At 33.9% G+C, this 26409-nt stretch overlaps 1 protein-coding gene across 1 annotated transcript; it reads left to right on the forward strand.

Annotated features, from left to right (window-relative positions):
• Nucleotides 1–15926: 15926 nt before the first annotated feature.
• On the forward strand, nt 15927–26269 carry LOC130945328 (protein BPS1, chloroplastic-like). The gene is made up of 4 exons (XM_057874062.1): nt 15927–16192; nt 16571–16628; nt 20018–20112; nt 25660–26269. Exons 1-4 carry the CDS (start codon nt 15927–15929, stop codon nt 26267–26269), a joined length of 1029 nt encoding a protein of 342 aa, XP_057730045.1.
• The last annotated feature ends 140 nt before the right edge of the window (nt 26270–26409 follow it).

Consider the following 26409-nt stretch of genomic DNA (forward strand, 5'->3'; position numbering starts at 1 on the left):
AGAATCTTTCAACGTTTATATAAAGAAGTATATATCAAATTAAAAGCGGTTGTATATTTCAAATCAAAAGCAGTTTTGTTAAGATTTAAAGAATGGCTGTAATTATTGTCAAATAAGAGGAAAACTAAATTACAATTTGTTTACAAAAGACTCAAAATATGAACTTAGAAAGATGTATTGCATCAAAACAGATTCTAATGTATATAAAAATAATACATGATTCAAGAGGAAGTGGCTAAATAAAGAAGGTAAATACACCAAGGGTTTTAAACAGGCATATGCAGTCAGGATCAAACAAGAGCTTACGTGAACAAGAGAATAGGATTGAAAGATAATCTGATTACTTTCCAAGAAAAGTATCGCAAACAAGAACCTTGAAGCATACAAAGCAGGAATAAGATACAAGGTATTCGCAGAGTTCAAGACACCTAACCGAGTAACCTCAAAAATTAACTCCTAATGTTCCCAAAATCCGCGTTTCGCATTATCTATGACTCGCATATTGTCTATGATAACTCATTGGTGTTTCCATATACATAATTCACTAGTGCTAAGCCGGCCAAACTTAATACCAGGAATTACGCAATGCAAGATTAATGGCATTAATCAATAGACCGTCATGTGTATAAAGTTCTAATTCTCGTTATTCAAACAAGACCTACTACATGACAGACTCTCAGAGTATGCAATTGAAGCATAGTCGGTTCATTCCTCAGGCTCTACAGGAAGGACCGCTCTGATACCACAATGTAACACCCTCACTATCAAAAGTCACGCTTCCGGCTACGCCACTCTGATAGCAAGAAGTATTACGACTATTTTACATACTAAATACTAAAATAGGAGCCTGTGACTCGACACTGTATCGCTGATTTCTTTGAAAACCGGAAATTAATACCTTATCTTAAGAAAAATACAAGCAGGCATAGATTCATATAGAAGACTCATACTAACTCATAATATATATATATATATAACATACAATTCCTGTCCCTCTTACAAATTTGTAATAACAAAGACGAGGGAAGAAAATAAACTAATTAATACAACAACATATAAAACCAAGCGCAGTATAACTCTTCTTAATTCTTCTTCATCCGGTTCCTGAAAAGGTAAAGCTGTAGGGAGTGAGAACCTAACCACACGGTCTCACCACGGAGTTTCAAAGTTGTCATAAGAAGATATTTAATAAGAAAACTATTTTCAAACTCAGTGATTATCATTGCCTTATGAATTTTCTTTTTAAAACCAATAGGTAATCGTTCAAAACCTTTTCGAAGAAACAATGTTTAATTTTTTCAGAAATTCGAAACATTTCCTTTTTATAAGAAAATCTCAATCAGAAACCAACCACGCAATCAAATAACACAATCATTAATCCAGCACCAAAGTTCATTCTCAAATGTAGCACGCCAGGACAAACACAGGCAAGACAGACAAGGAAAATACAAGTAGGTAGCAATTACAGCAAATAGTTCAAGTAGCAGTTAAGAACAGTTTAACAATTAGGCAAACCAAAACAAGTTCAAACCCAAGCAAAGCATACAAATGCATATGATGCATGCCTGTCCTATGGCTGATGAGGCTCATCTGTCGGTTATCCAGCCAACCCGACAAGTCTGAATTGTCCTTAGACTGTCCCCCGACGTGCATCCCCAAGAGTCTATGCATAGCTTTTTCTCAAATAATCAATATTGCTCAATGGGGGTAACATTCCCGGGAATTTATATAGTGCCCGGTCACACTTACGTCGTAGGGTCAACAGAGTATCGAGTTTTCAACCTGGTACACGTGGTGGCAAGCCACGGTACTTAATCCAGAGAACCTCGTATCTCAAATAATTCAAATTCACAAGCCACATATCTCAACATTCTCAACATCATAATCATTCATCAATCCAAACCTCATTTCCAAATTCATTCAAAAACTATATTTCAAAGAAAATCCTCATCAATCCTCTTTCCATTCTGTTTATTAACAATCTCAATTCCAAAACATAATTCTTTCTTTGATAAATAGATTATTCTTAAAACATATAATGTTTAAAAACAAATCTTTTTAGTTAATTACTTCAAATAAAACTTCCAATTTTATAAAATTTCAGCAGCATCTCCTCTAAAACTCGGACTTTGCCACCCTATTCGGGTCCCATCCAAACATTTCTCAAACCTTTTCCAAATCTCAATCATTTTCCAAGATTCAGTGATAAACCCCATTTGTAGGGTTTATCTTGTATTGATTTTTGGGGATTTTATCACATTTTACCCACATTTATTCAATGAAATAGCATGGTTTTGCATATTCTCCTTTAATTGTGCTTAAGAGTGAAAACATACTTTTTAGGACTTAAAATAGCTAAATCTAATTCTCCTTAATTCTATTAGATGCCTTGATATGTTTGTTAAGTGATTTAATGTTTAGGAGGCAAAGATTGGATCAAGGGAATGAAGAAAGAAAGCATGAAAAGTTGGAGAACTCATGAAGAAATGAAAGAACCGGAAAGCTGTCAAGCCGACCTCTTCACACTTAAACGACCATAACTTGAGCTACAGAGGTCCAAATGATGCGGTTCCAGTTGTGTTGGAAAGCTAACATCCGGGGCTTCGAAACGATATAAGATTTGCCATAGTTTCTATACGTATAAGGACGCGTACGCGCATTGTACGCGTACGCACCGTTGATGCACGTGGTTCACTTCATGCAAACTCGTGGCTAGCGAATTTACAAGCCTTGTGGGCCCAATCCAACTCATTTCTGATCATATTTAAGCCAAGGATTGAAGAGGGATGGACATGTTAGTTACCATTAGCATAGTTTAGTAGTTAGAGTTAGTTTCTAGAGAGAGAAGCTCTCACTTCTCTCTAGGATTATGATTAGGATTATTTCTTAGATCTATGTTTTAATCTTTGCTTTCTTCCACTTCTATCTCTCAATTCTTTGTTGATACATTCTTCTTCTTCTACTCTTTTGTTGTAATTTCCTTTATGTTGTTCTTATATTTTGTTGTAGATCTAGTATTGTTCCTTCTACATTCTTCCAATTCAATAAGAGGTAATTCATACTAAATGTGTCTTCTTTGCTTTTCTATTGTTGACACTACAAGAAAAATACCCATTCAGCCACACTTTTTTTAAGCTACATTTGAAAAGCGTAGCCTATTCTATGAATAGGCTACGCTTTTCTCTGTGTTGCCTTTTTATAAGAGAAAAGGATACACAATTGTGGCATCATTTAAAAAGTGTAGCCTTAGGTATTATAGATATCACTTATAAAGCATAGCCGTAGGTGAATATCTATAGGTTCACTTTTCGTATCAAAGAGGACGCTTTTCAAGAGTGGTCAAATCCTTAGGCTTTGGGTGCGCTTTATTAGCGTTTCCTAATATGTGCACGCTATAACACTTGGAAATTTTTTTCCCATTTTAACACCCGCGCACTCCTTCTCCTTTCGCAGAAAGCTAAGAGTTGAGAGAGTTCTTTGCTCTCTTCCTCAACCTCGTCCAAAGCTTCCTCTTCTCCTTACACCACATCCTCACACGGCTCTACTACACCACATCCTCACACGGCTCTCTTACGACACAACGACGCCGCAGCTCTCCTACGTCGCACCACCGCCTCGCTGTGCTCTTCTGCTTCTTTGCTCGCCGCTGCTTTCTTGTGCTCCGCGTCTCCTTTGCTACTTGTGCCGCCTCTGCTCTATCCATCCCTGCTCGATTCGCTTTCCCTCATCACAATGGGTAGGCTTTTAGTTTTTTTTTTCTGATTTAGGCAATTAGGGTTCCTAATCCCCATTGTCAAGAACAAAACACACTGCTCAAGTTGATGCAGCTGGGCTCAATATTCCTTTTGAAAAAGGCCCCCAGTGTTAGGTTAGCCACTCAGGTCCAATTTCTGTAGGGAAGGCTGTTTAATTAGTTGACACTTGAAGTCCATTTTACTGTGCAGGTAATGGAAGATCTCTGTGAGTGCTATTTTGGTCCTTTATTTGAACTTCTTTCACATGATAAGGTAAGGTGAGATGTTTAACGGCACTTTTATATGCTCTGCTGATCACCCTGTACCACCATAGTAAAATTGCCACTTGAAGAAAATTTGTTCTATACTCTGAAATTAGGGTTAAATTTAATTAGGATTCTATATCACAATTTCATATTTAATTAGGGGTTTTCTATGTCTGGTTCAATTTCTGCCGTGCTGTCTGTGTTAGAAGCTTTCCCGTGCAGAATCGCATTTGATCATTGCTTGTTATTATTAATGTTGAATTCTAATTTTGTTCTTTATTCAATTTGTGATGAATTGACTTTGGTTTTGTGAGAAGGTGTCCTGCGGTTTAGGGTTCTGATTTTATGATTTTTAATTTGGGGGTTTTAGCTTCTGAATGCGTATTGTTTCTAATTTTTAGGGTTATAGGTTTTAGCTTCCGAATGCGTATTATCTTATGAATCTACTCTGAATTCTGTTTGAGTGAACATTTTTATTTTACTGTATGAATAGTACATGATAGGAGTTAAAGTTATTTTGCTGTGGTATTCTCTTTCTAATTTTTTGAGTTTATGTCGCTTGCTTCATTAGAATTTGCTTTCTGATTTTGCATCTTGCTTGTTAAGTTCGTTTTTAGCTTCATAGTTGTATAAGTAATCATTGTTTCATACTAACATATAAACCTTATACTCAATTATTTCACATCTTCAATGATTCCAAGTCTCATCTATTCTCTTAATTGTAATATATTTCTGTCTTCATGCTATAAATACTCATTTTGTTAGTAATGCTTCTCACTTGAGTTGATGCTTCACTATTTTTTGAAATTCTATGCTCTTCTAGTATCCCTTATCTCATTTGTTGAGGTAGCAGTAGGTGTAGAATTTTGACTTGTATTATGAGATGATATAGTAGTAAAATTAAGAAAAGTTAAAACAGTATGAGGAAATTGATTGTAAGTTGGAGATGGAGAATCTGCTTTGAATAATTCATGATAAGGAAATTTAGTTTCATCAAACAAAACATGCCTTGAAATCAAAATTATGTAGTAATTGATAAGGTGACATGTGATTAACAACTTTGGAAGTTAATCTGTTTATAGTTTTTAAAAAATTGTAATCTGGTTTTTGTTTATGTAGTAATTGGGACAAGGTTTGAAGACTTATGCTTATATCTTGAGTGCTATCCATTTCTATAAACACAGCCTGCAGATTCCCATAGATTTCTGATTTGCTGAGTTCTTTGATCCCAGTTTCTTCAACTTTTTGTAAATTAAGCATTCATTTCCTGCTTCCATCATGTTAAGCTGTGTTTGAATATTTTGTGCTCATCATGTTAAGCTGTGTTTGATTGTTTTGCAGTGTTACTTGATGTATATATCTCCTCACTGTTATAAATTCCTTCATTGATAATATTTTAAGTTCTTACTTTCTTATCATCTTGTACTTTGTTCAAGAGTTGTTGCAGTTGGGAGCTCCTGAGATTGTTCCAGATTATCCAATTCTTTTTGTTGATGACCTAGCAGATCAAATAGCCGAGGTTCTCAACTTTTTTGGGTGAGTAAGTTCAAGCTTAATCTGTAATTGATTTCTATTTAATGACATAAAGTAAATTAGTTTACACCAATTTCCATTAGGCTTTGAATATTGGCAGTTGTTCGTTTTGAGAAGGCAATCTCACCCCCAACATTCTTTTTGTGTGCAGTCTTAGTGCAGTAATGTGCATGGGAGTAGCTGCTGGGGCTTACATTAGTGAATTTAGTTTATTATGTATATTATTTTTTGTGTAGTCTTAGGCAATCTCACCCCCAACATTCTGATCACTCTTGCTGGTTTCATTAGTGAATTTAGTTTATTATGCATATTATTTTTTATTATAAGGCATATTATTAGTGCTTCTGGTCACTCGTGCTTATGATCACTTTTGATTCCAAATTGATGATTCCATTGTTGATTTTATCAGAGGAAACATGAATTCAGAGGAAGCTGCACAAATTCCCAGAAGAACTAGTAGGCTTCATCTTCTGCACAAAATTCTGCTTCATATTTAGTTAAGTTTTGTTTGCTTTCTATTTCTTTTTGGTCTTTAGTTTCATCCTATATTATTATTAGTTAACTGGTTGCAATTTTGTTCCTTGGGTTTGAGTTTCTTCTCCAAAAGAGCTAACTTCTTTTTCATGTGATTGGTTATTTGGATATTATGGGCTTGATTGTGTAAATGTGTAACTATGATAACAGGGTGAAGTGGATGATGTTTTTGTTCATGCTATACTAGCAGTGTGAAACTTGCAGTGTGTCTAGTGATTCTTTGATAGTGCTAGTTCAGTTGGATTTTTCATTTCTTCTTGCACTGGGATTTCCCTATAAGCCACGTGGTTTACTGTTGCATTTGTCAGTTTGTTTTACACTTTGTCTACTTACTTTATATTCTTTCCCATTTACTGGAATTTTGGCTTGTTTGATTTTCTAGATAGATGTACCGATAATTCACCCTGTTTGCATATTTGTGTTTTGCAGAGTCAACTGAAGGCTAAGTGGGAAGAGTAGAAGAAATTGCTTGAGAAGGCAAGAAATGACGCTGAGAAGAAATATGATGAAATAAATGAGCAGGTTTTCTTTTCACCCGTTTAGTTTCACTGATGCCTTATTCAGTTATCCTTCAGTGTTCTTGTTGAATTATTGTGTCCTAACTTGCTCTTATTGTCTAGTATTAAACTGTTGTCTACCCAACACATTAAAAAATTGTGGTCCATTGATGTGTATATGAGGAATTCATTATTTACAAGACTGTTAATTTATTTGGTATCTTTGGTGAGTGTTGGTTGCAGTTTGCAACCTAAGATCAGTTACAGTTAGCAAGTCTAGTTAATCACTGTCAATGTGCAGTCTGTGCCACTGTTGGTGATTGAATGACCTCTTCTTCCTAACTCTGTATTTTCTCTTTATCTTCAACTCAAAATATAAAAGAAATAATGGGTCACATTGTAATGCAATTTTAAACAGAATGTCCATAAACTGTATTTGATAGCAGGTAGTAACACTGTTTCTTCCTTGTGGCAAGCCCACATAGTGTGAACTGTTTTTATTATTTATATTTTATTGCATTGGTTTTTTTCAAATTACTTGTGTGATTGATGTCATCAACCTCCTTCAGAATAAAATACTTCATAGCCATCTTGAAGCTTTGCATATTCGAAAGACAAAGAAGGAGCGCAATGCTGCTAGTATATCATTTGGAAGTAGTAGTGCAGATACATTTGGTGATGCTGGTCTTCAAACTGTGATGACTTGTCTCCGGAATTCAAAAGAAATTGTAAATACTTGTCACGTGCTGCAAATTTGTTTCGCTTGTATATTTGTATATTCATTTTAAGTTCTCTACTTTCACAGTCAGAAACAGAAGTGTCAGCTTTGATATTATTAGTAGTAAATTTTAAGTGATATTATGGTTATTTTGATATTATTTAAAGAAATTATTTAGTATAATTATATATTTATTTTTATTTTATAATATTCAACTCATTTAAATAAAAATGCAAAATATATACATGTAATCATATAATTATTATGTTGTATTGATAATATTAGATAATTATATATATATATATATATATATATATATATATATATATATATATATATATATATATATATATATATATATACAGAAAAAAAACAAGATCTAAGGCTACACTTATATACAGTAGTTATAGTATACAAAAAAAAAAAAACCAAGACCTAAGGCTACACTTATATACAGTAGCTATAGTATATATAAAAAAAAGAGGAACCTAAGGCTACGCTTATAAAAAGTAGCCATGGTATACAATGTGGCTACGCTTTATAAGTAATGCAGTAGCGTTAAAAAGCGTAGCCTATTCTGGAAGAATGAAAGCTGAAAAGCGTAGCCTTTGGTCCTGGACAGCATCACTTGAAAAGCGTAGCCTATTCCTAAACGCCAAAAGCGTAGCCCTTGGTGCAGAAAAGCGTAGCCTTTGAGAATAGGCAACGGCTGAATAGGAATCACCCCAAAAAGCGTAGCCGTAGCCCAAAAAGCGTAGCCGTAGCCTAAGGCATCATTTTTTTTCACTTTTGGCTACACTTTTCAAGTGTACCTGAATGGGTGTTTTTCTTGTAGTGTGATCTCTTGTTTTTGTAGTTGTAGATTCCTTTAATTCTTGCATTTAATAATGATTACTTCTATTGCACTTTATGTGTTTGTTGAAATGTCTCTTTTAGCTTTAGTGTAGATTTTATTCCTCTTGGCCTAGGTAGAGTAATTAGTGACACTTGAATTATCTAATTCCTTAGTTGATTGATAATTGGAGAGATTGCTAATTGGTTTGGAGTGCACTAAAGCTAGTCTTTCCTTGGGAGTTGGCTAGAACTTGTGGCTCAAGTCAATTCATCCACTTGACTTTCCTTTATTTAGTAAGGGTTAACTAAGTGGTAGCAATGAACAATTCTCATCACAATTGAGAAGGATAACTAGGATAGGACTTCTAATTTTCATACCTTGCCAAGAGCCTTTTACAGTTGTTAGTTTATTTTCATTGCCATTTACTTTTCATGCTTCTTATCCAAAACCCCAAAATAACTCATAACCAATAACAAGACACTTTATTGTAATTCCTAGGGAGAACGACCCGAGGTTTGAATACTTCGGTTTATAAAATTAGGGGTTTGTTACTTGTGACAAACAATCTTTTGTATGAAAAGATTATTGTTGGTTTAGAAACTATACTTGCAACGAGAATTCATTTGTAAAATTCTATACCATCAAAAATCCAATCATCAAAATGGCGCCGTTGCTGGGGAATTGCAATGGTGTTGTGTTATTGGTTATTGTATATATGTGAATATTGTGAATAGCTTGATTTTTGGATTGCTTGTTAGTTTTTGCTAGTCTTAGTATTTGGTTTCATTATTTCTTATTAGTTTTTTGTTTCTTATTTTCTCTTGCTACCATGAATTCTCACTTTGGCTATGAGTGTAGTTACAACTATGTTGTAGGTGATGGGAACTTTGATGAGAATGTGTATCAAGAATGGGATAATCAAAGGTGGGAAGAGCCTTATGCTTATGATCAATCCTCTTGGCAACAACCTCCACCAATGCACTATAAAGAAGAGCCATTCTATGATGCATACCAATCCAATGGTTATGGTGAATCTCCTTGTGATTTTCAAGAACCACCACCATATGCCTATGAATCATACCCTCAACATAGCCCTCAACCATACTCACAAGCCTCTTTTCACCAAATACCTCCATATGACTCTAATTCTTATCCACCATACCAACCACCTTTTGAACCATATGAGCCATACATGGAACCACAATTCCAAGATTACTACTTCCAAGAACCACCTAAATACACACCACCACCTTACCAAGAAGAACCACCTTCCTATAATGAACCCTTTCTCCAAGACAATGAACCCTCTTATCCACCCCAATCCTCAATAGATGAAATCCTTAGCCTTATACTTCAAGGGCAAGGAGAAATGCAAAGGGAGACACTAGAATTTATGGCTACCTTGGCCAAGGTAGTAAGCATTTTAGCCTCCCAATGCTTGAGCACTCAAAGCACTCCCATGGTCACATGTGGAGAACCAATTAAAGAGCATAGCATGAAGGAGAGATTGGAAACTCCGGTGGAAAATGAGGAATGCCATTTTGTATTAGAACAATTGGAGAAACCTATGATTGAAGAAAATGAAGAAGTGGTTGAAGACTTAGGAGATGCGGAACCTCCATGGGAAGCTAAAATCAAAGAAAATCCCTCCAAGAAGAGTAAATTTGATGTTGAGGAGGAATGTGCACAGCCTCCGAGGCATATTCTATATGAAGACTTGGAGAGAATGAAGCAAGAATTGAGTTCCCTTGGTGATGAAGATCATGCATCCAATCTTCTTGGTGAAGAATCTTTTGAATTTGAAAAACCTTCTCCCAATGAATTTGAGAGTGATGTGGAGGTAAATTTCTCTCAACCTCCCATTTATGACTTGAGTGATGGAGAAGAGTTAGAGGAAGTTGATGAACAAAGGATTGAGAATGAAGAAGTTTATGAAGAGGTGGAGATTGACAAAGAAGCAAACAAGGGAGTAGAGCTTGCAAGCACATTGGAGATACCTCTCCCCAAGCCACCACCATCCATTCTCTCATTCAAGTGGGTAAATTCCTTATACTTAAGCTTTGTTATTCCCCTTGAATATGGTTTGCTTGAGACGGATGGTCAACTTAGAAAAATTAGTGGCTTTAAGAGTAAAAAGGAGATGGTTAGTGGTTGGAAGCATCATTCTAGGTTCACTATGGTCACATGTCCAAAGCTTGATAGCAAAGGTTGGTGTATAACTAGAGTACATGGGTCTAGAAGGATGTTTGGTCACTTTGTTGAGAATTCACCTTGCTCACCACCCACATGGATTAATGATAATCAACTTGGAGATGGGTGTGAAGACAAAATATGGGATCCGGGAACACATGAGGATCAACATTGGGAGCCCATGGTTTGTGAAGAACTCCATCAAAGCTTGGAGATATTAATCTTGAATGATGGAACTTATTGGAAGTCCAAGCATTGGTGGAAGTTCCAAGATGAGTACAAGCACAAGCCACCTTGAGAGAAGCTCCCCATAAGTCCAACTTAAGGACTTAAAATAAAAGTGCTAGGTGGGAGACACCCCACCATGGTAATATCTTTTCATTTTCTCTTTTGTAAATATTTGGTAGAATTAGTCTAATTTCATGCTTTGTTTAGTTAGTTGAGTATATTTGGTAGTTTAGTATGTTAAATAAGGTTTTATGTTGTTTTGGTAGTTGCTTGGATGTTTAGAATGCTTGTATTGGTGCAAAAACATAGCAAAAATTTTTTGAAAAATAGAGCACCATCCACGCGTACGCGCACTGCGCGCGTACGCGTGCATCAAGCGTTTTTCGACCATCCACGCGAGCGCGCCATGCGTGCGTACGCGTGGATTGAGAAGTTCCACATTCCATACATTTTTCAGAGAGTTATGCCTACGCCGCGCCAACGTTGTGCCTTTGGCACAACCCCACTCACGCGCACGCGTATATGACGCGTACGCGTCACTCTCGAAATAAGCCATCCGCGCGCGCGCGGCATGCATGCGTACGCGCGGATTTCCTTCCTTCACCACTTTTCTTTGCTTCTCCTCTTTCTATTTCTTTCCTTCTCCTTTCTTCTTCCCCCCTCCTACCCCTCATCCAACACTTCCAAACACCATCGATAACCATTTATTTTTAGTTAGTTATTAGTTAGTTAGTTAGTTGACTAGTTAGTTTTAGTTTAGTTTTCATTTTATTTTCTCTCTTTTCATCATAAGTGTTGGATTATTGACTTTGTTTACTATACATTGCTGCCCCTCATTGCCTAAATGCTATTTTAGCATGAATATTTTTAGATAATCTTTGTTGAATTCTATGATTGAGGTTATATTTTGCTACTTGGTTTTGAGTTTTTCATGCTTACCTTTTTCGAATACCAAGTGATGAGAATTACCTTCGAGCTTGTAACTCTTTTTGAATTGCATGATTTGGCCACCATGTGATTTGAGCCTTATTTTGTAATTAGGCAACTTCTTGATGGATGATGATGTGCATTTACTTTAATGCATTGTATTTCATGAACATATGCATCTATAGGCTTAGCTTGCATGCTTTCATGCTTCTTTAATGCTTGTTTTACCTTACAAGTTCACTTAAAGCATCTCAAGCATACTAGAATGAGTAAAGTGCATGCTTCTTTTGTGACATAGCTTTTATGCTAATGTGTGTTCTAAACCGCGCAATTTAGAATTCACACACCTAATATTTCTTAATGTCACACTAATTCACTCACTCAATTCTAGTGATTTACCTCACTCCAACAAAGTATGCTTCCTTGATTTTGTATTGTCTCATCTTATGGTGTTATATTTTTGTTTTCCATGAACAATGCACCACAAGCAAACATGGAAGCGGAAGAAAGAACACGCAGCAATCCGGAGATTCGCCGTACCCCCTTGCTCATCTTTGAGTGCACCGAGGACGGTGCAAAACTTTTAAGTGTGGGGAGGTCGTCCGACCGATCGGCGATTTTGGGTGACAAATTTTTAATCCCAACACTTTTGAATTTCATTCTAGGATTTTAGGATTTTTACTTGCATTTTTTTATTTTTGCATATATATACACAATAAGCTTAGTCAAAATAATGAAAATTTTCAAGAATTCTATCTATAGGGCACCAATTGATTTGAGTAAAAACTTTTCATAGAACTTGCTTGAATTATATATATTGTGGATCATTTTTTTGAGCTAAGAACACAAGCAAGTGAGATTTGAGCCTAATGGTGTGGTTACATCTTATAACCACTTATTTTCCTTCTTGTGTGCATTATTCTCTTTATATGATTGTAATATTTGATTTGTTTGATTCTTTATGTCCATTATTTTGTGTATTCATGCATTTATATGATTGAGGCCATCATTTCATTGAGCTTACTTACCCAAATAGCCTTACATTTTATCTTTCATTGTTAGCCAATTTGAGCCTACGCTTAACCCGCTTGTTCTTATTTTAGCACATTACAAGCCTTTAAGTGAAAAAAAATAATTGTTCCTTATTTGGATCTTTGATTAGCTTAGGCTAGTGTGTGTAAGCATCATTCAAGAGTGGGAAAACTTGGGACATTGGGTGAATAAAAGGGTGTATTTTATTTTGTTGAAAATATTGAGATTGGGTACATACTCATATATTGATCAAATGTAAAACCTTATGCGTTGATGTTCTTGTATATAAAAAAAAAAGGAAATGAGAAAAAGAAAAAGAAAAGAAAAAAAAATAATATGAAAAAGAAAAAAAATAGAAAAGAAAAAGAAAAGAAGAAAAATAAAAAGGGACAAAATACCCCAAAGTGAAGCTCAATAAGATCAATGCATAAGTGTTGTGAAATGAAAAAGAAAATGCATGAGTATGTGAAAAGGTGAAAAATGGGTAGTTAGGCTAGCTTTGAAATTGTATAGGATGTCGTAGGTTAGGTGAGAAGTCTAAGTTTATCAAAGATTCAAATTTTAAGCTCACTTGACCAAATATGCATCCAACCTTAGCCCTAGCCCCATTACAACCTTTGAAAAGACCTCATGATATATGTATGCATGCATGAAATATTTGTTGATTGTTAGAAGAAAAATAAATCTTAGAAAGCATGAAATAGAGGAGAATTGAGAGAGTCAGCCCTAAACACTTGAGCGAATAGAGTGCAAACACATCCGGTGAGGGTTTGATGCTCAATTACAAATCTCCACATATGATCATCTCCTTTCATGCAAGTTTGTAAAAAAAAAAATATTTAATAGCTCAATTCAATTGTGGATTAGACTTGCTAGTCCTTTAGCCCTCATGCATATATGCTTCTTGGAAATTGATTTATTTTGACCAAGCAATTGCATTCATTTAGATAGTTGCATGTAGGTAGATTGCATTTAGTTAGTTTCCATTGAATAAATGTTGATGCCCTTCGCTTTCTCTTGGTTTAAGCATGAGGACATGCTTGGTTTAAGTGTGGGGAGGTTGATAAACCCCATTTGTAGGGTTTATCTTGTATTGATTTTTGGGGATTTTATCACATTTTACCCACATTTATTCAATGAAATAGCATGGTTTTGCATATTCTCCTTTAATTGTGCTTAAGAGTGAAACATGCTTTTTAGGACTTAAATAGCTAAATCTAATTCTCCTTGATTCCATTAGATGCCTTGATATGTTTGTTAAGTGATTTAATGTTTAGGAGGCAAAGATTGGATCAAGGAATGAAGAAAGAAAGCATGAAAAGTTGGAGAACTCATGAGAAATGAAAGAACCGAAAGCTGTCAAGCCGACCTCTTCGCACTTAAACGACCATAACTTGAGCTATAGAGGTCCAAATGATGCGGTTCCAGTTGGGTTGGAAAGCTAACATCCGGGGCTTCGAAACGATATAAGATTTGCCATAGTTGCTATACGTATAAGGACGCGTACGCGCACTGTACGCGTACGCACCGTTGATGCACGTGGTTCACTTCATGCAAACTCGTGCTATCGAATTTACAAGCCTTGTGGGCCCAATCCAACTCATTTCTGATCATATTTAAGCCAAGGATTGAAGGGGATGGACATGTTAGTTACCATTAGCATAGTTTTAGTAGTTAGAGTTAGTTTCTAGAGAGAGAAGCTCTCACTTCTCTCTAGGATTAGGATTAGGATTATTTCTTAGATCTATGTTTTAATCTTTGCTTTCTTCCACTTCTATCTCTCAATTCTTTGTTGATACATTCTTCTTCTTCTACTCTTTTGTTGTAATTTCCTTTATGTTGTTCTTATATTTTGTTGTAGATCTAGTATTGTTCCTTATACATTCTTCCAATTCAATAGGAGGTAATTCATACTAAATGTGTCTTCTTTACTTTTCTATTGTTGATCTCTTGTTTTTGTAGTTGTAGATTCCTTTAATTCTTGCATTTAATAATGATTACTTCTATTGCACTTTATGTGTTTGTTGAAATGTCTCTTTTAGCTTTAGTGTAGATTTTGTTCCTCTTGGCCTAGGTAGAGTAATTAGTGACACTTGAGTTATCTAATTCCTTAGTTGATTGATAATTGGAGAGATTGCTAATTGGTTTGGAGTACACTAAAGCTAGTCTTTCCTTGGGAGTTGGCTAGAACTTGTGGCTCAAGTCAATTCATCCACTTGACTTTCCTTTATTTAGTAAGGGTTAACTAAGTGGTAGCAATGAACAATTCTCATCACAATTGAGAAGGATAACTAGGATAGGACTTCTAATTTTCATACCTTGCCAAGAGCCTTTTACAGTTGTTAGTTTATTTTCATTGCCATTTACTTTTCATGCTCTTATCCAAACCCCAAAATAACTCATAACCATAACAGACACTTTATTGTAATTCCTAGGGAGAACGACCCGAGGTTTGAATACTTCGGTTTATAAATTAGGGTTTGTTACTTGTGACAAACAATCTTTTGTATGAAAGGATTATTGTTAGTTTAGAAACTATACTTGCAACGAGAATTCATTTGTAAAATTCTATACCATCAAAAATCCAATCACCATTCAGCTAGTTCCAATTTCAAATTATTTTCAAAGCGAATCAGTGCCCATAATAAATCTCTTTTTAAAAATCAAACCAGCTCAAATACTAAATCATTTATAAAGTCACTAACTCAAAATTAAACCATTTCCAAAGCCAATTCCTTTACATTATCAAAAATAGTTTCAAAACCAAGAAAAGCCATTTTTCCTAATAATCAACTAAATAACTTTTCAAAATAATTTCTTTTCAGCAATCAAAACTACTCAGCAATCAAGCAATCAGCATTCAGTCCAGCAAACAACCACATTAGAAGACAATCATAATCACAGACATATGTTCTCTCACATTAATATCTAGTTATCACAACTCTATAATATAATTAGATTTAAGAAAAACCCCTACCCGATTAATCGAGTTCGCACAATTTAACGTGATAATTCCCTCTCCTTTAGTTCATGGGCAACAGCTGCGACTCTCACGCAACTAGAACGACAGTGGCAATTACAGTCCTGGGAATTCAAGACAAAGTAAGGACTAGAATTAAAATCAGAACATGGAAAGTGATAAAACAGGACATACAAATTGACCAAACCTAAGAGAAAGATCAGACCAGTACCAAAATAACAAAATCAAAACTAGTAGCAGCTTTAGCAGCCCCGCGGCAACACTAGCGTCAATACTCAACCTCTATCAGTGACTATCGGCAGCGACTCAAACCAAGGTTCCAGCGGCCACAGCACCGTTCCCGGTGGCCAGAAGCTCAGCAACGACAACTGTAACAACCATGCAGCAACAATAATCTTTCCGAAACCCACAAGAATAGAGACCAACCTAAAAAAAGAAAACCCTTACCGGCAATGGACCTCAGCTACGGCAACGCCATTTTCCGGCGACACAGGCTCGACAACCCACCTCCAACAGTGGCAACGGAGCTTGCGCCGGTGACTGGCGCGAGGAGGCGGCGCAGCTTCTCTTCCTCTCCTTCTCTCGGATTCCTTCTCTTCTCCGTCAGCAGCGGCGGTTCACAACTCCTCGCGGCTCTAACCCTCATGAGCACTCTCTCTCTCACCGCGGCTGGGCTTTCCGATGGCATTGCGAGCTTTGGCGACGGCGACGGACCCTGGTAGCGGCGGTGGCACAACCTCTTCTCTTTCTTCCTCACGAGTTCGTCCCTCTCTCTTCCTCAGCTCCATTCGACAGCTTCATGTAGTAATGATGGCAGGATGATGAATTGACGGGTTTAGGAGTGGAATCATCGTCGAGAAGAGAAAGCTTGGAAAAATCAATTGGAACAGAAGGGGTTTTGCCTTCGGAGAGACAAGTGTGCTTGTTGGTGAAGGGCTTCCATGTACTGAATTGGAAAATGCATGAATCAATGGAGTGGTGAGATTTGAGGGGCTTTAGGGATTGTTGGGTTTGGGAAATTAACTAAGTCATCTCATGACATTATTTAATAATGGAATCTATGAATGAAATGGAATTGCAAATTGGAATGGCTTAGGTGCAGGAGCTTGATACGGTTGTATGTGTTAAGAGAGGGTAGGGTGAGTGGCGGTGAGGTAAGGTTAGGGTTAGTGGGTTTTAATTTGGGGATTTAGGGTTAATAGATTAGTGTAATTTTAATAAAATTAGAGTATATTGTATTAATTTGAAATCTAATTAATTCCTTTAAATTACTTTAGAAAATATTATTTTAATTATCAATTTACTAATTGGCATCTAATTAGGTATTCTAATTTAAAATTAGAAATAATATAATTAATTTTTTTATTTATAAAATTAAAGTATTAAATTCTAAAATCTCAATTATTTAAATTAAATCATTTAAAATTCTTATCCTTTTACAACTGTTAAGTTGTATAATTTAAATATAGAAAATTACTCAATAATTATGAGATTAAGTAAATTTTTTTAATTTAATTATCAAAGCTTAATTTAATTATTTTTAATAAAATAATTTCTAAAGATAAAATCTTTAATAAATAAATAATTTGAATTTGACTCATAATAATATTTTTCAAAAATTCTAGATCTTACACTAATCTTCACAAACACAATCTTCATATATTTTTAATTTTTTACTCTATTTTTCACAAATTCCAACACAAATACATCTCTATCACATATTAAGTATAAACTTCTATCTATTTATATTATTTTTTATGCATTATTTTTGTATTTTTTTAATAGATCTAATATATTTTTATTTTTGTTCTTTGGAACGTGAGGTGGGAGACGTGACTTATAGAAATTCATCATAAAATTTTCGTACACTAACTAAATGAACATTAGTCAAAATTATAATCACAAAAGTGGAATAAATTTTTATAATGGTCCGAGATTCAGGTCGTTACCTAATGTGGTCCTTGAAATTCCAAGGGCACCATTGTAATCCTCCAGATATGGATCCGGACACCACAGTAGTTCTTGGACATCTTTCTGATAATAAATTATCACCGACGATTTGATGTATCACGAAGTTGTCACGTTGGAGAGAGTAAAAACGTTAGCGTTTTGGTTTGGCGCTCCATTTTGTTAAAAACGTCATTGTTCTAATAAAAATGAAAATGTTAAACGAGTTTGATCAAACACACTCTCTCTTCCCTCGTTTTCTCCACTTCTACCGTCTGTCTACTTCTTTTTCTTCTTCTTCCTCCTATATTCATCAATGTCGCTATCTTAGGATTTCATTGGAGAAGTTGAAATTCTTACATCCAAAAGACTTCAAAATCAAGTCTCACTTCGTCGTTCATCTCCTCCTGCATCATAAACAAGAGGTTCTGCCGTTAGTGAAGGTAAATTTTTTTCATATTCTTTTTTTGCAATGCATGATAATTTTTTTTATGCTCGTGTTGTGAGTATGGTTGGTGTTATCAGTTTTTTTTTGTTACTATAGTTCTAGAATTTGAGTAGGTTGAAATTTTATGAGGATGCTCTGTTTGATTAAGGTATTGTGTTATTGTCTCTTCTTTGAGCGGATAGCATTCATCGTTAACGTAAGTTTAGCAAGTTTACATTTAGATTTAGGATAACAATGAATGTTAATTAGTAGAGGATTTACCTACTGAAAAAAGTTAGAAACCATACTCTGTTTCATAGTCATGAGTGTTCTATTTGACAACATTTTTATTTGTTGATGTCTGTTATATGAGTGAGTACTACAATGACTTGTGATGTAAATAATACTATAAATATTTCTGCTGCAGTTATATTGTATAATCTATACTTTTTCTAATTCAATTCTTATATATAATAATGAGAATATTTAGAAGATATATTTTATTTAGGCCACTGTAATTTTATTAGAAGAACAAAAATAAACAGCAACATATTATCACAAAAGTTTAGTCTTTATTAATTTCATAAAAGATATTATGTTATAGAACTTGAAACATACATATCGTATTGTTCAATTAAAAATTTCCTGTCTAGAGCCAATATTCTTTTGGGGTCAAATATATTCTATGTCTTTAAAATTTTTCCAGTTGGAACCAAAATGCTCGATCCATTCTTCATGAGTTTTGTTTCATGGAAGATATTGCTTGATTTCAATGCCTGAATCTTTATAAAACTCTAATATTTGATTCTATTTGCCTGTTACTAAATAAAGTGGCTATATCTTGCAAATAGTTAATGTAAATAGGGAAGAAAAATCTGTTTGTGTACATATATTACTCTTTTTATTTTTTTTTATTGAATAGTTAGTATAAATAGGATAGAAAAATCTATTTTGTGTTTATGGTGATTGACAAGTAATGGTTTTTGAATTTTTTTTTTCAAATGAAAAAGATGTTGGATATTATATTTCATCACAGAGGTGATTTCAAAGAAAATCAAGAAAGAATAATGGTATATTACTCGGATAATAAGATCTATTTTAGTGATCTAGATGTGGATATTTTAGATATTTTCTACTTAAGGAACTACCATAAAAGCTTAGTTATGATGAGATAAAGTAATGCTAGTGACATGTTCTTGGGAAAGACTTGGATAACGGGTTAAGAAGCTTGAATAGTGACAAAGAGATAAGAGAGATGATGAAGTGTGCTAAGAAAAATAATGGAGTTATATATATATATATATTTGGAGCATGGAATGAAAAAGCCTTCAAAATTGTCACCAAGGAGAAGATCCTCTCCATTAGCAACTTCTGGCCCAGTGAATTCCATGCAGGGTGCGAGTACATAAATTGCAACAAGACTTGCCAATTATATGAAGTTCGTCCCAACTCTAAGATTTAAGGATCCAAGAACAAAGAATTGAAGACTTTAACTTAATATGTATAGGATTTTCTATTTTGGGTTTGAAACTTTTTACTAGAAATAGACTACACAAGGATGTGTGATCCTTTATGTTTTGCTGTGAAGCCTGTTGCAAGTGTGAGGTGTATTAATTTAGTCCCACATTAAAAAAAGTAAGGAAGAGTGAGGAGTTTATAAGATGAGAGACCTATTAACTTACTATCATAATGTTTTGAGTTGGATGTGGTGTCTTCTCATCTTATGTTATCTCACTTGATTCCTCTCTGAATCTCTCTGGTGGTCGAGAGCTCCCCACGATTAGCCCAACAAGTGGTATCAGAGCCGATGGTTTAATCGGTTTGATAGTTTTAAGGGGTATTCAAGGCGAAGTATCGAAAGTCTTCCTGGCAAAAGTGGTCCGGGCGGCGTATCCTGCGGTGTTTTGCGGCGATGTGATGGACAAATACTCATATGTGGTGGAGGAGTTAGAGGGGAGTTGATGCTTGATGTGGAGACTCACACATGAGGGGGAGATTGTTAATATTGCAAGTGTGAGATGTATGAATTTAGTCCCACATTAAAGAAAGTAAGGAAGAGTGAGGAGTTTATAAGATGAGAGACCCATTAACTTTCTACCATAAGGTTTTGAGTTTGATGTGGTGTCTTCTCATCTTATATTATCTCACTTGGGCTGCGTTTGTTTACAGAGACAGGACACTGACACAGGGACACTGAGACACAAAATCGTGTTTGACAGAGGAGACATAGACATAGACATTGTGTTCAGAGACACTGAATTAGTGTATTTTATGTCCATCGTGACAGGAAGGACACTAAGACACTAATAAGAGACACAACTTATTTTTTATTTTTTCTTTTATTATTTTTGTTAATTTTTCATAATTATGTTTTTTATTGTTATATTTTTCATCTCAAATTTTTTGAATGAAAAAAATGAGAATAAATTGAATTTTCAAAATTTGTTCTAGTTTATCACCAAACAGAATATAAGAACATAAAATTTTGTGTCTCTCTCCATTAATGTCTTGTCCTGTCCTGTTCTTAGTGTCTTGTCCTGTCCTATTCTTAGAAACAAACGCAGTCTTGATTCCTCCTCGAAATCTCCCCGGTAGTTGAGAGCTCCCCACGGTGGCCCAACAAAATCCTTGTTTTTGAGGCAACTATGTTTAACATGCTCATGTTAGTTGTTGGTTTTCAATTCCTTATGTTGCCTTCTTTAGTATACTACTGTTTTCATTAATTGAGTTACCCAAGTTTACATTCCATCAACAAATACCATTCATCAATTTTTAATACCATAATCATATTATTATTTTTTCATATATTGTTCATTCAATGAATACAGGGTACACACCATCAACTCTTTTAACTGATGCTTTACAACACAGAATAATCATCAACACTATCAATACAGACACAATTAATACCAATAACTGGTTAACCATTTTTTGATTTCGTACATCTTTTTCTAATCTCCCAAGCCTTCAATCAAAGTTCATCTTCACTTCATGATTATTTCCATAAGATTCTGGTTTTTCAAGTGGTTCATCCTGTCCAGTATTTATCCACACACAAAACGCACACCATCTTTTTTCACTTGTCTGTAATCAAGCAAACGTATAACATGCTCAAGCATCAGGGAAGAACAATAAAAGAACAATGAGGTAAGAACAATCATAACAACACAAGTAATACTGATAACTCACATTATAATTGGGACAACAAAAAAATAATTTGTTTATGTTTAAATCTGTCCCAGACCACTTAAGAACTGGCCGGCAGCCACAATCGCAATTCTGGCACTCCCGATCTTTTGCTCCTGTTTTGCGTTCTCGTTCGTTGGCCACTGCTTCCAGCTCCAGTGCTCCCACCACCCATCATGGATATTAGCTTCCAACTCCACGAATAACAACAAGAAGAATGAGAAGAGAATGATTAACAGGAAGAAGAAATTAACTTACTCAAAATTTGGGAATTTAAGGTTAAATATAGAGGGAAGGACCACATTGAGTATAAATTGAAATTGTGCCAGCTCAACTAGCAGTTGACACCATCTAGCGTGCCAAAATGAGGCCACGTCAGCGTCTCGATGATGATTCATAATCAAAAAGATGTCCAAGGACTACTATGGTGTTCAGAGCCGTATCTAGAGGATTACAATGGTGCAATTGAGATCTCAGAGACCATATTGGATAACGACTTGAATCTCAGGGACCATTACCGAAATTTACTCCATAAAAGTGGTTTACTTAGGATATGTGTCGCATTTTTTGTAATCTTTAAAAGTGAGCCAATATATATATATATATACATATATATATATATATGGACAGTGGACGTACCAATATTAACATTAAATTACATACAAGTTTATTTAGTGGAAAAAATTAGGTTGTGATCTAGGTGGTTTAGTATTTTTATGATATTTGTATAAAATTTTAAAGTTAAAAAATAAAAAATTTATTTATTATGTTTATTATGAATTTTTTATTTTAAAATTATTTTATTTGGTTGATATAGTATTTTCGTGATGATATTATGATATAATAAAGATTTATTTTTTATATTATATGAAATTTTAAAAAATTTTAAAAAAAATTATTCTTCATTATAGATATGTTTATTATAGTCTTTTTTATTTTTAAAAGTTGTTTGATCAAATATAATTGTGAAGTTTGTACTTATTAAAAACTACTTTTAATTTAATTTTACCAAATATAAGTATTGCAATTTTTAAAAAATTATTTTTTTAAAAATTAATTTTTATAAATTATTTTTAAAAATAAAAATTTTACTAAACCAAATCTTAAAGTGATTCTTTTGTCAGACAGAAACTCCTATTATACTCGTAGTTTTTGAAAAATAAAAACTAATTATGTATGTAGGTTTTGAATTCAAATCTTACTTTTAACTAAAAAAAATCATTATAGAGGAAAATTTATTTTACAGCGGAACAGATAATAGTAAAAGAAAATGAAATGTATTAAGAAAACAATAATGGATACTTTCAATTTTCAAATGCGTTTTTATCAAGTTCCTTCGATTTACGTAACCAATGAAAATATCAAAGCATCTGTCAATGGTTTCATAATTTCATCTGTCAAAACGAGGGCTCAATGATGGTGAGTCTAATTAATTTTTCTGTTAGACAGTGAGTCTAATTAATCTATTTTTATATTTTATTATATAAAAGTTAAATTTTTATACTAAATTTTTATTCTATTATACATGACATATTTTTTAGATTATTTTTTTATTTATTTTTTAATTCATTAAATACAAATTATTATAATAAACTAACTATATCAACAAATTAATTTGACTAAATTCTTATTTTAGTCCTTGAAATTCTCGCGATTACTCAGTTTGGTTCTCAAAATTCAAAATTACTTATATTAGTTCTCCAATTTTAAGTTCGAGCACCAATATGGTCCTTCGACTCTTTTCGGCGATGATTAGACAAACAGAGTGCTGAGATGACACCTTTTCTACCACGCTAAATGATGAGTAAACGACGTTGTTTACCCTTAACGCCCAAACAAGTCAGAAATAAAGAACAGTGGAGGTAGAGAAAAAGAAGAATACTTTATTTTGGGTCTCCATCATTTCTTCTCCTTTCATATACAAAGCGACGACATTTTTGACTTGTTTGGGTGCCAAGGATAAACGACGTCGTTTTCTCATGGTTGGGAGGGTGCCATCTCAGCATTCCATTTGTCTAGTTATCGCCGGAAAGAGTCGAGGGACCACATTGGTGTCTGGACTTGAATCTGGGAGACCAACATAGGTAATTTTGAATTTTGGAGATCAAAATGGGTAATCGCGTGAATCTCAGGGTTCAAAATGAGGATGTAGTCTAAAAATTTAAATATCACATAATTTATTATAATTTATATCAATTTGATTTGGTAGTATTTTCTAATTTATTTCTTTTAATGTTTCTATTAGTATTTTTTAATTTATTTCTTTTAGTTTATTAAACCAAATTTATTGTGTGTACTAATTAATTAATTTATTAGTCATTAAAATAATAAATCTATGAATAAAATAGATAATTGAGATATTTTTAACTAATAATCAAATCAAATCAAATCATATATATTGAGCCAAATTCAAATAATATGAATTAAGGACTAAATTAAAATAAGATGATTTCTTACTTATTTAAATTGAATGCAATAAATACAAATTAATTTTATTAAATAATCATAATCGTCTGGTCTACTGTATATAGATGGCCACACAAAATTATAAGAATTATGATTTTTATTGCAAATACTATTTCAACTTTTTTTTTCTTTTTTTTATGTATAATTTCTTTTATGTATAAATGTACCCAAAATGAGAAAGTACGGATGAGTTTTATTGATTGTTTGTTTGATGAATATATCTCAATTTAGGTATTCACTGTGAATGGAAGTTGACCTGTAGTAATTCAAGGTGACCAGTGTATTTTTTATAGTATATAAATGGAAGAATATTTGTTAAAATGAATATACCCACTGTAATGAATTTTTTTCACTTTGTTAGATTTTTATATCAGTAGTGTAAATTTTTTGAAGGCACAAGATAATAAAATAGATTGGCTTTAATATTATTATAAGCTAAATTTAATGGTTCAAGTAAGCACCACTAATTATGTTAATAAAGTAATTTTGTAATAATAATGTGATTTACATATTAATTTTTTCGAGTAAATTTATTTCAAAATATAAAAATTAGACTCAATTACGCTAAATTTTAAAGGTAATATAGAATTTCACAACAAAATTAACATTCATTAAGGAAATAAATTTATATACGGCTCTTTCCTAATCTATTCTATTATATAAAAATTGAGTTTTTGCACTTAATGATAAAGCTGACATGGCATACTTCTAAAAGTGTTTTTTGATTTATTTCTTTTGACTCATTAAATACAATTCATTACGATGGATTAATTATATCAATTAATTGATTTAATTAGATATTTAAATATCACACAATTTAATATTATGTATATCAATTAATTGATTATAATTGTTAGAATATAATTGGAATCAATTAAATCAATTAGCATTATTCAATATATCTGAATATTTATTATAAGATATTACGTTTTTATTATTTCGATTCTCTCATCATCTATAAATATCTTTCTATATTGTATCATTCTACACAACTTGAGCACTCACAAACCTTTTTTCTATTGCTCCCTCTCCCCGTTCTAACATAGTATTAGAGTCATGGTATCCTCCTTGAGGAGAATAAGTTGATTTTCTTCTGGTGAAATCACCGTACTTTCATACTTTTTTTCTATGCCATTTTTTTCTTTTTTTTTTTGTCAATGCTTTGATACTTTTCTTAACTCACCGATTAGCTCATCAACTACTTACTTACTCTCATGGAAAAACCATATATTTTTTTTATCACCTTTCGATAGTTTGTCATCTCTTCGTACTTTGTCACTTTTCAATATTTTTCCAGCAGTTCGTCATCTTTTCAGCAGTTTTTCAGCAATTGCCACTCTTGCGACAGTTCTGTCTGCGTTCTCTTTCGACAGTTCCGTCTGCGTTCCCTTCCAACAGTATTGTCTGCGCTTCTTTTCGATAATTCCATCTGCGTTTTTTTGTAGCAGTTCCGTCTGTGTTTTCTTGTGGCAGTTTCATCTGCACTTCTTTCCGATAATTCCGTCTGTGCATCCTTTTGATAGTTCTGTCTGCGTTTTCTTTAGGCAATTTCGTTTGTACCCGTTCTATCAGTTTATGCATATTTTTTATTTACTTGAGTTTGAGGGGGGATGTTAGAGTATAAATAGGATCAATTAGCATCATTTAACATATCTGAATATTTATTATAGGACATTACGTCTTTATTATTTCAATTCTCTTAGCACTTATAAATAACCTTCTATATTGAATCATTTTACACAACTTGAATACACACAAATATTTTCTCTACTGCTCTCTCTTACCATTTCTAATAATAATAAGAGTAAAAGACAAATAAGTCCCTGACCTTTTTAAACACAGACATTTTCGTCCCTTAAGTTTGGAAAATATATTTTGATCCCTCACCATGTAAAATCTGTGACAATTATGTCCTTCCGTCGAATTGGGGCTAGAAACGGTAATGGAGATCGCTGACCTTGAGGGGTGGTGAGTGATGTGTCCGTTACGATTGCTGAGGTGGATGGAGAACAAATTGTTGGAGGACAATCTGGTCCTTAATGGCCAAAACGACGCCGTATGCTAGAATGAGCCCTATTCCATCGGATCGACGAAGCAATGGCCATTGATGGAGTGATCGTCGATGATGAGTGAAGGACCCCCTAGAATACAATAAATAGAAAAAATAATTATCCTTCACTTGATAGTTGGAAGAAGCATATTGATTCTAGGAACCCTAGAATTGAAAAATGTGATGGAATCTTGGATAATCTTGTTGGGTCACTTGATCTGCCAAAGGTCAAAAAGTCTCCCAAGGGGAAGGTTTTGATGCAAGCTATGTATGGAGTAAAGGTTCAGACAGTATTTGTATATAGTGTATTTGCAGCGGCTTTTTCAGGCTCGACTAAGAAATTGATAGATTTGGATGTGGCTGAAATATATACATGGGTTCCAGAATTTAAAAGTTTGCAAAATCTTGTAAATGAGGAAGTTACAGTTAGATTTTCTAGTGGGCGATTTACTGTGTTGAAGGAGTTGGAAGCAGTTGATTCTGCTATTAAGGAATTATACCCTATTATCCTTGATGTGGTGGAACCCATTGAGACAGAATTGGATCTGAAGACTGTTGAGCAATTAGGCAGAGCGACAGAGAAGCTTTCAGAAGGATTAGATCTTCTTGCAAAAGGAGTGAATGGCTTTTTCCAAGTGGTCTTGAGTGGTCGTGATGCCTTACTATCTAATCTTAGATCAGGTGGAATTGTCTATGACCGTGGCTCCGGGGTAATATAGGTGTGCAAGCAATCAATTGAATGTCTTGCAGCCTGACCTGGTACATACTAAAGCATATAGGTACTTGTTTTTCCATTTTATGATTGATGTTTTTCAATTTTGTTTGGCTTCTTATGGTGTCCAAATTAGGATGAGTAATA

Source organism: Arachis stenosperma, chromosome 8 (genome assembly GCF_014773155.1).
Source record: "Arachis stenosperma cultivar V10309 chromosome 8, arast.V10309.gnm1.PFL2, whole genome shotgun sequence".
NCBI lineage: Eukaryota > Viridiplantae > Streptophyta > Magnoliopsida > Fabales > Fabaceae > Arachis > Arachis stenosperma.